General features: G+C 38.8%; 1 protein-coding gene across 1 annotated transcript in view; it reads right to left on the reverse strand.

Annotated features, from left to right (window-relative positions):
- LOC138046936 (serine/threonine-protein kinase Chk2-like) overlaps window positions 1-5,814 on the reverse strand; it is a 30,898-nt gene extending 25,084 nt beyond the window's left edge. Inside the window, exon 1 of the mRNA XM_068893563.1 lies at window positions 5,557-5,814. Within this exon, the coding sequence (XP_068749664.1) occupies window positions 5,557-5,773 (217 nt within the window). The 5' untranslated portion in view covers window positions 5,774-5,814. The remainder of the gene's footprint in view (window positions 1-5,556) is intronic.
- Window positions 5,815-12,500: the final 6,686 nt, after the last annotated feature.

Consider the following 12,500-nt stretch of genomic DNA (forward strand, 5'->3'; position numbering starts at 1 on the left):
AGTCAGAGCCCACACTAACTTCAAAAGATTTTTAGCCAATTTCCTTTAAAGTTCAAAGTACATGTATTTCAATGTTTTTTTATGTCACAATATCTTGGTCAATGTCCAGTGTCCACATTCCATGACCCAATGATAGGATTAAGTTAAAGTGAAATCATAGAATAGTTATTTACATTTAAAATGTTAAATACTCTTTCTTAACAAATACATCGTGCCTATGCCTTAATTGTCATCTACAACAGAGGATTTCAATGCAGAATGTGCCAAGTTGCACTCTATATTTAGCGGTCTTGACTATCCAACGAGTCTTATGGATTCTGCTATCAACAATTTTCTTTTTCGAAATGCTTCAGCGAACACAGCAGAAAGAAACAATGACGATAGTAGAGCAGTAAGAATGAGTCTTCCATTTAAAGATCAAGTGGCCGCTAATGCGGTTCGGAAGCAGTTACGCGATCTTAGCCATAAGATTGACCCTACTTTGCAGCCAGTTTTCGTGAGCAAGAAATTGGGGCAAGATCTTAAACCCAAAGAAATCAAGCCGTGTGTTGTTGAATAAGCAGTGTGTTGTTTACCATTTTTCATGTGATCGGTGGGATGCAGATTATGTCGGGTACACAGCCCGACACAAAAATTCGGCAATCGGTAAACATTTCTTAGAAGATCACCGTAATAACAACCTTTTGAAAGAAAACCAATTCAGTTTTAAGAAAGAGCCAAGGCAAATTTGATTGTTTAGGATTTGAAATGCTCTTCATCAAGAATCTTAAGCCCAATTTAAATACGCAGACGACCTCCATATGTGCGAAACTTTTTGTTTAATATTTTTAATTATTATTTACTTTTTTCTCACGTTACAGCTTTTAATCAGCTATTGTTTTTTTTAGTATTTATAGACCGAAACTCACTAACATATTTTGACTTGATAATGACGTTTAGCTTAAGTCGAAACATCGCTTTTTTAGCAATTTTTTAATCTTAAAATGATTTTAAGAGATGTTTCATCGATTTTTTGTAGTTAAATTCTTTCTTAACAAACCCAAGAGAATTATAAACTTATATAATAATTAGCCTGCAAAGATGTGTTACTGAGGCATATGATAACCGGATATTGCATTGCATGCAACAAAAACTCACAAAATTAATTCTTTTCTGGTGATGCACACACAATTCTTTAATACATATTTCCTGTTAATCTGTCACATATTATTCCATGGTTTGGTGGTCATCGCGATTGCCTTTGAATGAAGAGATACAGAGTTTGAACCCTACTTGGGCTACCTTCTCTGAAGAGTGGGTCTATGAGGCAAAGAAGTCTTACGCATGGGCAGCCAAATCGCTACCCCCCAAAAAATAGGGAAAAAAAAGAAGAGTCAAAGCCAAATCCTATACTTGGCAAAGTAATTAGACCTAAATACACCATTTAACCCTCCAAATCGGGTATTTAAGCTTAAAGAACATGTCAACTTGTTTGGAAACAAGACTGCTTTTCCTTGTGAACTTTTCCCCCATTTTTTGAGAGAAAAATAGTTCAGTCCATGTAAATGTTAACAACTTGTTGTTGAGCAAGTTTGTTCGTTTACGTACTTTGCTCAGTAACCAGGCGAACGAAACCCGAAATAGGGTTTCAGCAGTTCTTGTCTACCATGTGTGCATGGACATTTGGAAGCCACCCATAGGTAACAAACTCACTTGTGAATAATTTCTTTGAAAATTTGCTGTCAAAGTTATAAACAAGAAAGAAAGGGTGGGCCATTTACTACACTGTACGCAAGTTCTCAAAACTTGCATGGTATTTTCTTGTTCGCTGTGCAAATGTATTGACCAGGTATCATAATGTTTACAGAGTATCTGTTGAGGTCTAGTTAAAACAGGCTTATTTTGGGGTTTGGGGGTGATAATGGAAATTTACAGATTTCTTCCAAGATAAGCCACACCCCTGATTTTTGAAAAATTTTTACAGTAAAAAGATGCAGCTTATCTATGGTGTTTATGGTAATGAAAATGTGCTAATTTTTTTTATAAACACCACAATGTCCTCCAATGCCCAGGAGTTAGCTCCATATCTGTATTAAGAACAGTGATGGTGTTGTTTTTAAGTAAGGGTCTTCATTAACTGTTTATGTTTACTTGAAGAGTGGAGTTAAGGGCCCACAGACGGATTTTTCGCGCATTGCTAAGGAAGTGAAATGTTACTTCCGGTGACTGATGTCATCATATCATGAGATAACAAGAAAACCCACTCACAAGCAAAAATCACCCCACTTACTGTTGTTTCCATCCAAGGTTTTTGCTCGCCCTTCCTCACGCTCGTTCTCAGATCAACTGTGCATGCGTAAGCGAACTGACTTCCAGTTTGAAAAAAAGCTAAATTACTGGCAGTCTTTAAATTGAATTATTTTTTTTTATATGGCACGTTTCACCCTCAAATACAGAATATAGCTAAGCATTGATTTTTTCAAATCATCTTTTTTGAAAATGTTATGGTATTTCAGTATAGTTTATCTCTTTAAAAAGAACATTTTTCAAAATAAAAAGAAAACTATGCTTGGCTGGATGCAAAAACGAATACAAATTATCAAACCACTGATTAAATACTCAAATTGCATAGCACATAGACAAATTTAGAGTTTTCCTTTATTTAGAGTTTTCCTTTATTGGTCACATGACCATGTGCATGATATAATGATATCATATTTAGGGTCGTGGGTTTACAAAAGTTGGAAACTGACCAAAATAATGCCAAATTCTCTCAAATTACTTAACCATTACATCCTTAGCAATGCACCCCAAAAAATACGTCAGTGGGCCCTTAAGGGAACACCGTGACAATTATCTCAAAACACAAGCGAGGCAAAGATAAGAAGGGAAAGGGGAATCCTGTACATTTCAAAGTGTGTTGTTAAATGATTTCACCGCTTAGAGAGCTGTCTTCTACTCTTTAATTAATTTCCTGTGATCAATCGCAACCCAATCTTTGGATTGATTCAAGATTAATATACTTTTCTGGTAGAGGACATTATTTTGAGTTTAGTGTAATATGACATAGATGATTATTGAAAATTCTCTGCACTGATTGATTGCCCTTGAGGTGAATATAATTTATGCAGAGGTTTCAGTAAAATTTGAAGTAGGCAGCTAGTTTAAGTTGAGTACCTGACTGTAGCAACAATGGGCCATTAATTCCCTTCGTCTAATGGAAAGGGGGCATGCTCCCTCAGAAAATTTTGAAATCTGGATGCTCTGAAATGCGATTTCCAGCATTCTGGGTGCCAAATTGAGTACAGAAGATAAAGGAAGATTTCTTATCAACAGCAACACTGAGTGTGCAATTCAGCACATTCTTTTGATAACTTCCGTTACATGACGTTTCGACAACGTCATGTCATCATTGCTACCAATTTCAAGCTGCCGTGAAAGGCAAACTTTTCTGCGTGTTTTTTCAACCGTGAATTGAAACATTTCCATTTGTCTAGACAAACTGCAATAATCTTGTTCGGTCAACATGAGAAATCAGTTCTGCCAAAACGATAAGAATGTGTCATTTTAATCTGAACAAATGAAAAGGTTTGATCCATTACCTGCTGGTAATTTTAAAAGGAGGGGAATAAATGTAATTCCGAGTAAATGCAGTGTGTCTATAATACAGGCAACAAATGCAGAGAAACGTTCACTTATAATATTTCAATATAATTCTATATCATCTTCAGACTGAGGTGACAAAGAAGTAGCAGAGATTTACATGCTATAGATGGTACATTAGCATTATTAAGCGCATGAAAATGCAAAAAAAAGACGATACCATCAAGAGAATATGCAAAGTTCTCACCTGGCTTTTAAACCAATGTTCAAAGATGGTGCTGAACTTTGCGAAGGCTTTCGACTGTATCATCAGAGAGAGACTTTGCGACATTATAGGGCAGTATGGCATTCCTGACATCTTTATCAGGACCTTTAATGCACTATGCCATCAGAGCTCAAGCTGCATCACAGAAGGGGAAGGTATTCTAGCCGGTTCGAAGTGAAGAGTGGTGTGCGGCAAGGGTGTGTGTTGTCTGGTTTCATCTTTGTCTTGATCATGGACTGGGTCATGCGGCACACAAATGATAGGAGATGCGGCTTGAGATGGAAGTTCACATCAGTCCTAGAAGACCTGGACTATGCTGATGATGTTGCTCTAATCTTGAGCAGATTTGCTGATCTCCAGGAGGAGACCGACCAGCTAGCAGCCGTTGCCAGCATTGTTGGGCTTAAGATCAACCAGCGTAAAACAAAGATGCTTAGGATGAACCACAGATGCATGGAGTACATCAGGATAGAAGGAGAGGAGGTGGAAGATGTGGAATCCTTTGTGTATCTAGTTTCAGTACTTGACAAACTTGGCAGCAAAGAAGCAGACATCAAAGACGCGACTAGCACTAGCGAGAACTGCATTCACCAGATTTCAGAACATCTGGAGGTCAGGCAGATTCAGCCAGAAGACCAAGTTGTGCATCCTGAAATTGAATGTCCTGTCTGTGCTGTTATATAGGCCAAAATGTGGATCTCAACAAACTGGATGTGTTTCACCGCAAATGCCTGTCAAGGAGAGTGCTGAGGAGATTCTGGCCCAACAATCTGCGCAACGAAGAGCTGTACGAAGCCACAGGGAGTATGCAGGTGTCAGTCCTCATATGAGTAAGAAGATGGTGATGGTTAGGTCATGTATTGAGGAAAAGTCCTGAAAATATCTCGAGGACTGCATTGACGTGGGAAACTGAGGGTAAGAGGAGGCGAGATCGACCGAGAGAGACGTGGAGAATTGTGGAGAAGGAAAGGAACAAGCTTGGATGGCATACATGGGGAGCTGCTGCTGCATCGGCATCAGACAGGGATGGATTGCGTGATCTTTTGGCTGGCCTCAAGAGTCCTCATGGGCCCAATGAGGGTGAGTGAGTGAGTGAATTATACTCAGTGAATATCTGTGAATAAAAACCTTGACTTCCTCTTGGTTTTTTTCAGCAACATTCACCTATCCTTTGGCGAATAATAACTTTTTTTAATATTTACAAACATACATACATTTAACCCATATAACAGAAATGTTTAATTAGCAATAGTTTGCCACTTTGGTACGTATAAATACCAATGTCATCACTAGCACTACTACTACTATTACTACTACTACTTTAATTATTATTATTATTATTATCATCATCATTATTGTTATTACCATTTGCATTGATTAGTGCAAATTTCAGTCACAAAGTAAACAGCTGATGGGCAAAACACGAAGGATATTTTTGCAAAACAATTGGATAACTTGAATCTTCATGAGGTCGTTGGTACCTTATGTCGTTGTAAAGTCCCCTCTTTGTTGACACAAACGTTCAATTAAATTAGTTATCACCTCCTTTTGCTGCGCATTCACCGTTTGAATATTTGGCCAATATTTTCATTTGTCTCAAGTTAAGAGCGTGCAAATCACCTATTCAGTCTGGAAAATCATGTCAAGTGCACTTTAAAGTACTTTAAAAGAGAGAACGCGGATCTCTTTTTACCGCCAGCAAAACTAACCGATTTTTTCGAAGCCGATACCCAGGGGAAAGAGCCTTCCCCAACTCTCGGGTTTCATCTCTTCTTCGTCTGACATTCCATCCACAATATCCTGTGTCGGTAGCGTAGGAGCTGTACTAGCAGAATCCATGCTCGCCGATGACGGAACGCTTTGGCTTTGAGAGCTGGAAGAGGTTCCAGTGCTGCTTGAGGTTGTATCTCCATGTTGATCCGCCATTTTGCTTTTTTATATGGCAAGCGAGCTCCATCTGGGGACTGGGCAAGGTTTGGCGGGAAAAACTGACTGCGTGACTGCGGGTCCGTGTAACACGAAAAGTAACGTACTTCCGATTCTTCCGATCATAGATATGTCTTGATTTTGGCCGAGATACAATGGCGATACAAAACTCCATATCTTTTTTTAGGATTTTTAGAGTCAATTTGGGTGGTTGCAAAAAGCTTCTCCCACGGCTTCCAAAGGGGCTCTTGTATGGAACGCCAACACTGTCTTATGTGAACTTCTTTCATTATATGCGGTGCATTTTACGTTATATGCGGTGCATCTTACATTATATGCGGTGCCTTTCACATTATACGCAGTGCTTTTCTTATTATATGCGGTACTTTTGTCATTATATGTGGTACTTTTGTCATTATATGCAGTGCTTTCGTCGTTATATGCGGTGCTTTCGTCATTATATGCGGTGCTTTTGTCATTATATGCGGTGCTTTTGTCATTATATGCAGTGCTTTCGTCTTTATATGCGATGCTTTCGTCATTATATTCGGTGCTTGTGTCATTATATGAAGTAGTTTTTACATTATATGCGGTGCTTTGTTTGTCATCATTATATGAGGTGCTTTTGTCGTTATATGCGGTGCGTTCTTCATTATGATGAGGTGATGATTCCCCGCGGTCTGGGTATCTGACTACTTCATGTAGGAGCTTGTGAAAAATCCACAATGCAATGGGCACCGAGGATCCGCCATTTTGTTTCCGTTCCTGCTCCTGTCGTGTTCTCTTGGAGACATCGAAATGGACACAGTGTTAATGAAACTGAAACTCCAAGATCTGACTGAGAGATTTCATACTGAACACATTACTCCGGACATTGTTTGCAAGTTCTCGGTACACGAAATGGAAATTCTCGCAGTGATATGATGTCTGCGTATAGAATGCACCAAATTTGGGGGAGAAGCACCGAAGAAACTCGAGGGAACGTGTCGTGCCCCCATTTTCTTTATTCCACAGTCTGTGCTTGGTGATTTACTACAAGAGGGATTTACAATCAAGGAAATATCTTCGATCCTTACTGTATCGGAGAGTACGGTTTACCGGAGGATGAGGCAATACGGATTGAGCAAGTTCGAGTTCACTGCATCAAGGTTGGTAACGTTACCTTACATATAGGGGTGAGTTGGAACACGATACATGCAGTCATTCACTAGCCGTCACGCAACAAAAAATCAGAGGTCACCGTTTCGTAGCGAAACTCAGAGGTTTTCGTAATTGTAATCTACGCAGTGGATGGGTTTTTCGTGCAAAAACATGAAGGAAAACTCAAAGATGTCTTTCCGTGAAACCGTCTTGGTTTTGTTAATGTAAGGTTACCAAACATGTTTACATATAGGGGCGCGTTACATATAGGGGCAAATTGGCAATTGAAATAGTTTACACGGGCCTGTTTTGGGCAGAAAACAACTCAGATACGTATTAATACCACAGAACTATCTGTGATGTCTTCCTTGAAACCGTCTTGGTTTTGTTAATGTAAGGTTACCTAACATGTTTACATATAGGGGCGCGTTACATATGATATAGGGGGAAATTAGCAGTTGAAATAGTTTTCGTGGACCTGTCTTGAGCAGAAAGCAACTCAACTACTCAAGGAACGCCAATTTTTTCCAATTTGTTTACGAATGAATACTGCAGAAATTGTAGGCCAATGAGGTAACTCGATTCCTTTCGTAGCGTATATATCACATGATAAATCATTAAAACCATGGGTGGAGGATGTTACTTTTGAAACCCCTCATTTTTATTTCTTATTTTCTCACGTAATCTCCAGTGATCATTAATAGTATTATGAAGGGTAAACGTGCTTCGATACTACATTTTCCCTAGGAATTTGAAGTTTCATGCTCATCGATAGCTATTAGAGGTCCTATTACACTGTTTTCCGCGAGGGAGTTTAGAAAACTGTAGAGCACACGTTTTTAGTCAACGCCCTAGTTTTATTCACGTACGCATCATTATAAAATTGCGAACTCATAGAGTATGTTCAGCTATTACTGTTCAGCTTTCGCGCCCCTATGTGTAAACATGTTAGGTAACCTTGTAAACATTAACAAAACCAAGACGGTTTCAAGGAAGACATCAAAGATATTTGTATGCTATTAATACGTATCAGAGTTGTTTTCTGCCCAAAACAGGCCCATGTAAACTATTTCAACTGCCAATTTACCCCTACACATAACGCTCCGCTATATGTAAATGTCTTGGGTAAGCTTGCAAACATAACCTGAGGCGGTTTCACGAAAAAAAAAAATAAATAAATAAAGACAGTTCCGTGATTTTAAGACGAATTTGATTTGCTCTCTGTATATCTTCACTCTGCATTATCCCAATCTTTGAGTTTTCCTTCATGTTTTTGCACGAAAAACCCATCCACTGCGTAGATTACAATTACGAAAACCTCTGAGTTTCGCTACGAAACGGTGACCTCTGATTTTTTGTTGCGTGACGGCTAGTGAATGACTGCATGTAACCCTAACCCCTATATGTAAGGTAACGTTACCAACCCTGATGCAGTGAACTCGAACTTGCTCAATCCGTATTGCCTCATCCTCCGGTAAACCGTACTCTCCGATACAGCAAGGATCGAAGATATTTCCTTGATTGTAAATCCCTCTTGTAGTAAATCACCAAGCACAGACTGTGGAATAAAGAAAATGGGGGCACGACACGTTCCCTCGAGTTTCTTCGGTGCTTCTCCCCCAAATTTGGTGAATTCTATACGCAGACATCATATCACTGCGAGAATTTTGGCTAACCTTTCCATTTCGTGTACCGAGAACTTGCAAACAATGTCCGGAGTAATGTGTTCAGTATGAAATTTCTCAGTCAGATCTTGGAGTTTCAGTTTCTTTAACACTGTGTCCATTTCGATGTCTCCAAGAGAACACGACAGGAGAAGGAACGGAAACCAAATGGCGGATCCTCGGTGCCCATTGCATTGTGGATTTTTCACAAGCTCCTACATGAAGTAGTCAGATACCCAGACCGCGAGGAATCATCACCTCATCATAATGAAGAACGCACCGCATATAACGACAAAAGCACCTCATATAATGATGACAAACAAAGCACCGCATATAATGTAAAAACTACTTCATATAATGACACAAGCACTGCATATAATGACGAAAGCACCGCATATAAAGACGAAAGCACTGCATATAATGACAAAAGCACCGCATATAATGACAAAAGCACCGCATATAATGACGAAAGCACCGCATATAACGACGAAAGCACTGCATATAATGACAAAAGTACCACATATAATGACAAAAGTACCGCATATAATAAGAAAAGCACTGCGTATAATGTGAAAGGCACCGCATATAATGTAAGATGCACCGCATATAACGTAAAATGCACCGCATATAATGAAAGAGGTTCACATAAGACAGTGTTGGCGTTCCATACTCTTGCCATTCAAATACTAATAAAGACTGATCGTCATCCAAACCCATTGTTTTTTGTCTGCATTATATCACCGAATGCCCAGAGAAAAATAATGCAAATAAACTGTATGAGAGAAAAACAGGTGCAGTCTATTTTGGTGGCAGGGAATGATCAGGGGCAACCTTACATGTGCTAAATCGGCACACAGCATTTATTCAAACCCGGAGGCAGGATTATTAGAACTAAAGCAAGCTGCATTACTAAAAATACTGCTGCGAGTTTTAGTTTTAATAATGCAGCGTGCTTTACATGGCTCTTCAATATTATGATGAATAACCTCGACATCCCAGATTTTGAATTATGAAAGTACGTCGACGATTCTACTATCTCTAAAACAATACTCAAGGGTCAAGTGAGCAACATCCAGGGACCGGTTGCTCGAAGCCTGGTTTGCGGTAACCGTTGGTCGAGACTGTTGGTTTACAGTAGGAGTCAAAACCAAAAGGTTTCCACGGTATTCAACGCTGGTTAGCGCTAACCATGCGTCGAGCAACCTGGGCCAGGCCGCTGTCGACATATTTGCCTCGCGTGCTGCCTCGGACAAGTTCCAATTGAACGAGACGAAGTGCAACGAAATGAGGATTTGCTTTAGTAAAAACGGGACTCCCGATCTCAACCTTATTGTTTTAATGACAAGCAAATTGATGTTGTTTCACACTCCAAGATTCTGGGTGTAAATATTACGAGTGATCATATTGCGGAACCTAGGAAACGCCTGTTTTGTCTTTCCCAAATAAAGCGCGCAGGTCAAGGCCGGAATTAGTACAGTTCTATCGGAGCTGCATCCGCCCAATCACGGAATATGCATGCCCAGTTTTTCCTGACGGTATACCTGTGTATCTTTTTCGTGAGCTAATGGCAGTGCAAAAGAGGGAATTTTCCATGTTTTCTGCATGATGAAGCGCTTGTTAAGACATAACCTGCGATCAGGCGTAGTTTTCTTTGTCACTCTTTCAGACCGAAGGCAAGCCCTAACGGACAAACTGTTCAAGAAAATCTTGGAAAACAAAGACAGCAAGCTCAGGAATTTGCTGCCCCACAAAATGCTCAGCATTATAATCTCAGAAAGGCACGCCAGTTCAATCCGGTTTTCTAGACAGACAGATTTCGAAATAGTTTTATAGTTTTTAACGCACTTAAGGTTTTCATGACGTAATTATTTTATTCTTTTTTAAGAATTATGCTTCTATAGTAACTAATTACTTCAAGATCCATTTAATGTTAGTTCTTATGTAGTGATTTTAGATGTTTCCTTTGTATGGATATCTTATATTTATTTAATCTTTTATTCTGTAAATATAACGTAATTCAACCCTTGGGTATCCATCTATCCACTGGTGAAGCACTTTCCCCCATATTTTTATGACTATCTGTCTCAATGGAAAAAGAATTAACCAAAGCCAAGAACACTTGCGTGCACATCCGTCTCTAATATTTCAAGGAATAAAGTTTAAATAAGGTATACATTCACTAATAGCAACATCCTCTGAGCATTTTCCATTCTCTTCACACGTCGACACACCCATTCCTGAACAACAATAAGAAGATCCGATTACCTACAACGACGCAAAACGAATGGAATTGCAACGAGTTGTACTTCCCATCATGTTACTTAGCAGTAAATGTTGACTTCGTAACAAACAACTCTTCCTCCGAACTGCTTTGCCAGCAGCTTTCCGCCATCGCTCCAAACGACAATGAGTTGACTTTCACAAACAACTGTGTTTGTAGAGAAATATGCAAATTTACATCTGCCTTGACAAACAAACAGTCGATAAATTGTTTCTCGTTGCATTTTTCACACGTACATATCATGTTACAATCAAACTGAAAAACAATAGCTTATGTAACCGTTACCTTGAATAAAAACATCCACTGAACGTCGTGAATTGTTTGATTTAATGTTTTTCACAAAAATACAAAGGGGTGGCGACATCTGATGATATAATGACAGGAAGAAAACAGTGGGTTTGGATGATGATCATTAATTATAATAAATAATTACTTCAGCGATTACGACCTCAGCTGCCTGCATTGTATCCAATTTAATAATGCAGCTCGCCTCAGTATTAGCTATTAACTAATCAGTGGTTAGCATCACTTTAAGGACTGGAAGCATATGAAGCACAACATGGCTGACGCAGATTTCGAAACAAAACTGGGATAAATTGAGATTTTAAGAATAACCTTCGAGATTTTTAGAGATTTTTAGAAATTGGGATTAATAGACAGTCTTTGGGGAATTTCCGGATAGATTTTTAGGTCATTTTGCGGGGGTTTTTTTTGGCCTAAAGGGAAAAATGCAGTATTCATAGATGAAGAAGCTTTTACACATTACCTATCTGCCATTTTCACACAAGAGCGTGGTTTCAATTATGCATGAGCAGAATATTATTTGCAGCACATTTTGCAGATCACGTGGTGGGCTCTCGGTCAATGAAAAAGAAGGGAAAATACATCGAATGATAATAATATTTATTTATCAACGATGAAATAATATATGAAATGGAATATATATGAACTGCAGATATGAAATCAAGTGAAGCTATGATCCTCGCAGTTATGAACGCAATTTTTGCAATTGCGTAGAGAAGCCTGAAAAATTCAGGACTTCAACGGGGTTTGAACCCGTGACCTCGCGATACCGGTGCGACGCTCTAACCAACTGAGCTATGAAGCCACTGATAGCTTCACTTGATTTATTTATATAGCGCAAAATCAACATCAGAGAGATTAAGAATCGCGTTCACGTGCGACGGCAAACTCGAAACGGTGGGCTGCTGTCTTTCATAAAAGCATGAAAATTATGTTATTCTAATTCGTCTGTCTCTTATAAAGCGTTACTTGATACCCGCTGCTGACACGCATGAAGTGAGCTCATATCAAACGAGTGAATGAATGAAATACTTTATTAATGTCTCGATGTATTTAGTTTTTACAACTAATTGGGGACACAACAGAATCACGGAAAAATATATAAATAACATAATATATACAATTGTGAAATATATATACATATATATACATATCGAATGAAAATGTGCAAAATAAGACAACAGACATATAATAAATCAGTAGTCTCTAAGAATTGCAGAGGTTACAGGAATAGGCCATTTTCGATATATTAAATATTCAGCTTGAAAGTGAGGCAGTGAGGACAAAGACAATAGAAACACGTGGAAATTAATGTGAAAAATATTTACATATCATCCAC

This window comes from Montipora capricornis, chromosome 4, assembly GCF_036669925.1.
Source record: "Montipora capricornis isolate CH-2021 chromosome 4, ASM3666992v2, whole genome shotgun sequence".
In the NCBI taxonomy this organism is placed as follows: Eukaryota; Metazoa; Cnidaria; class Anthozoa; order Scleractinia; family Acroporidae; genus Montipora; species Montipora capricornis.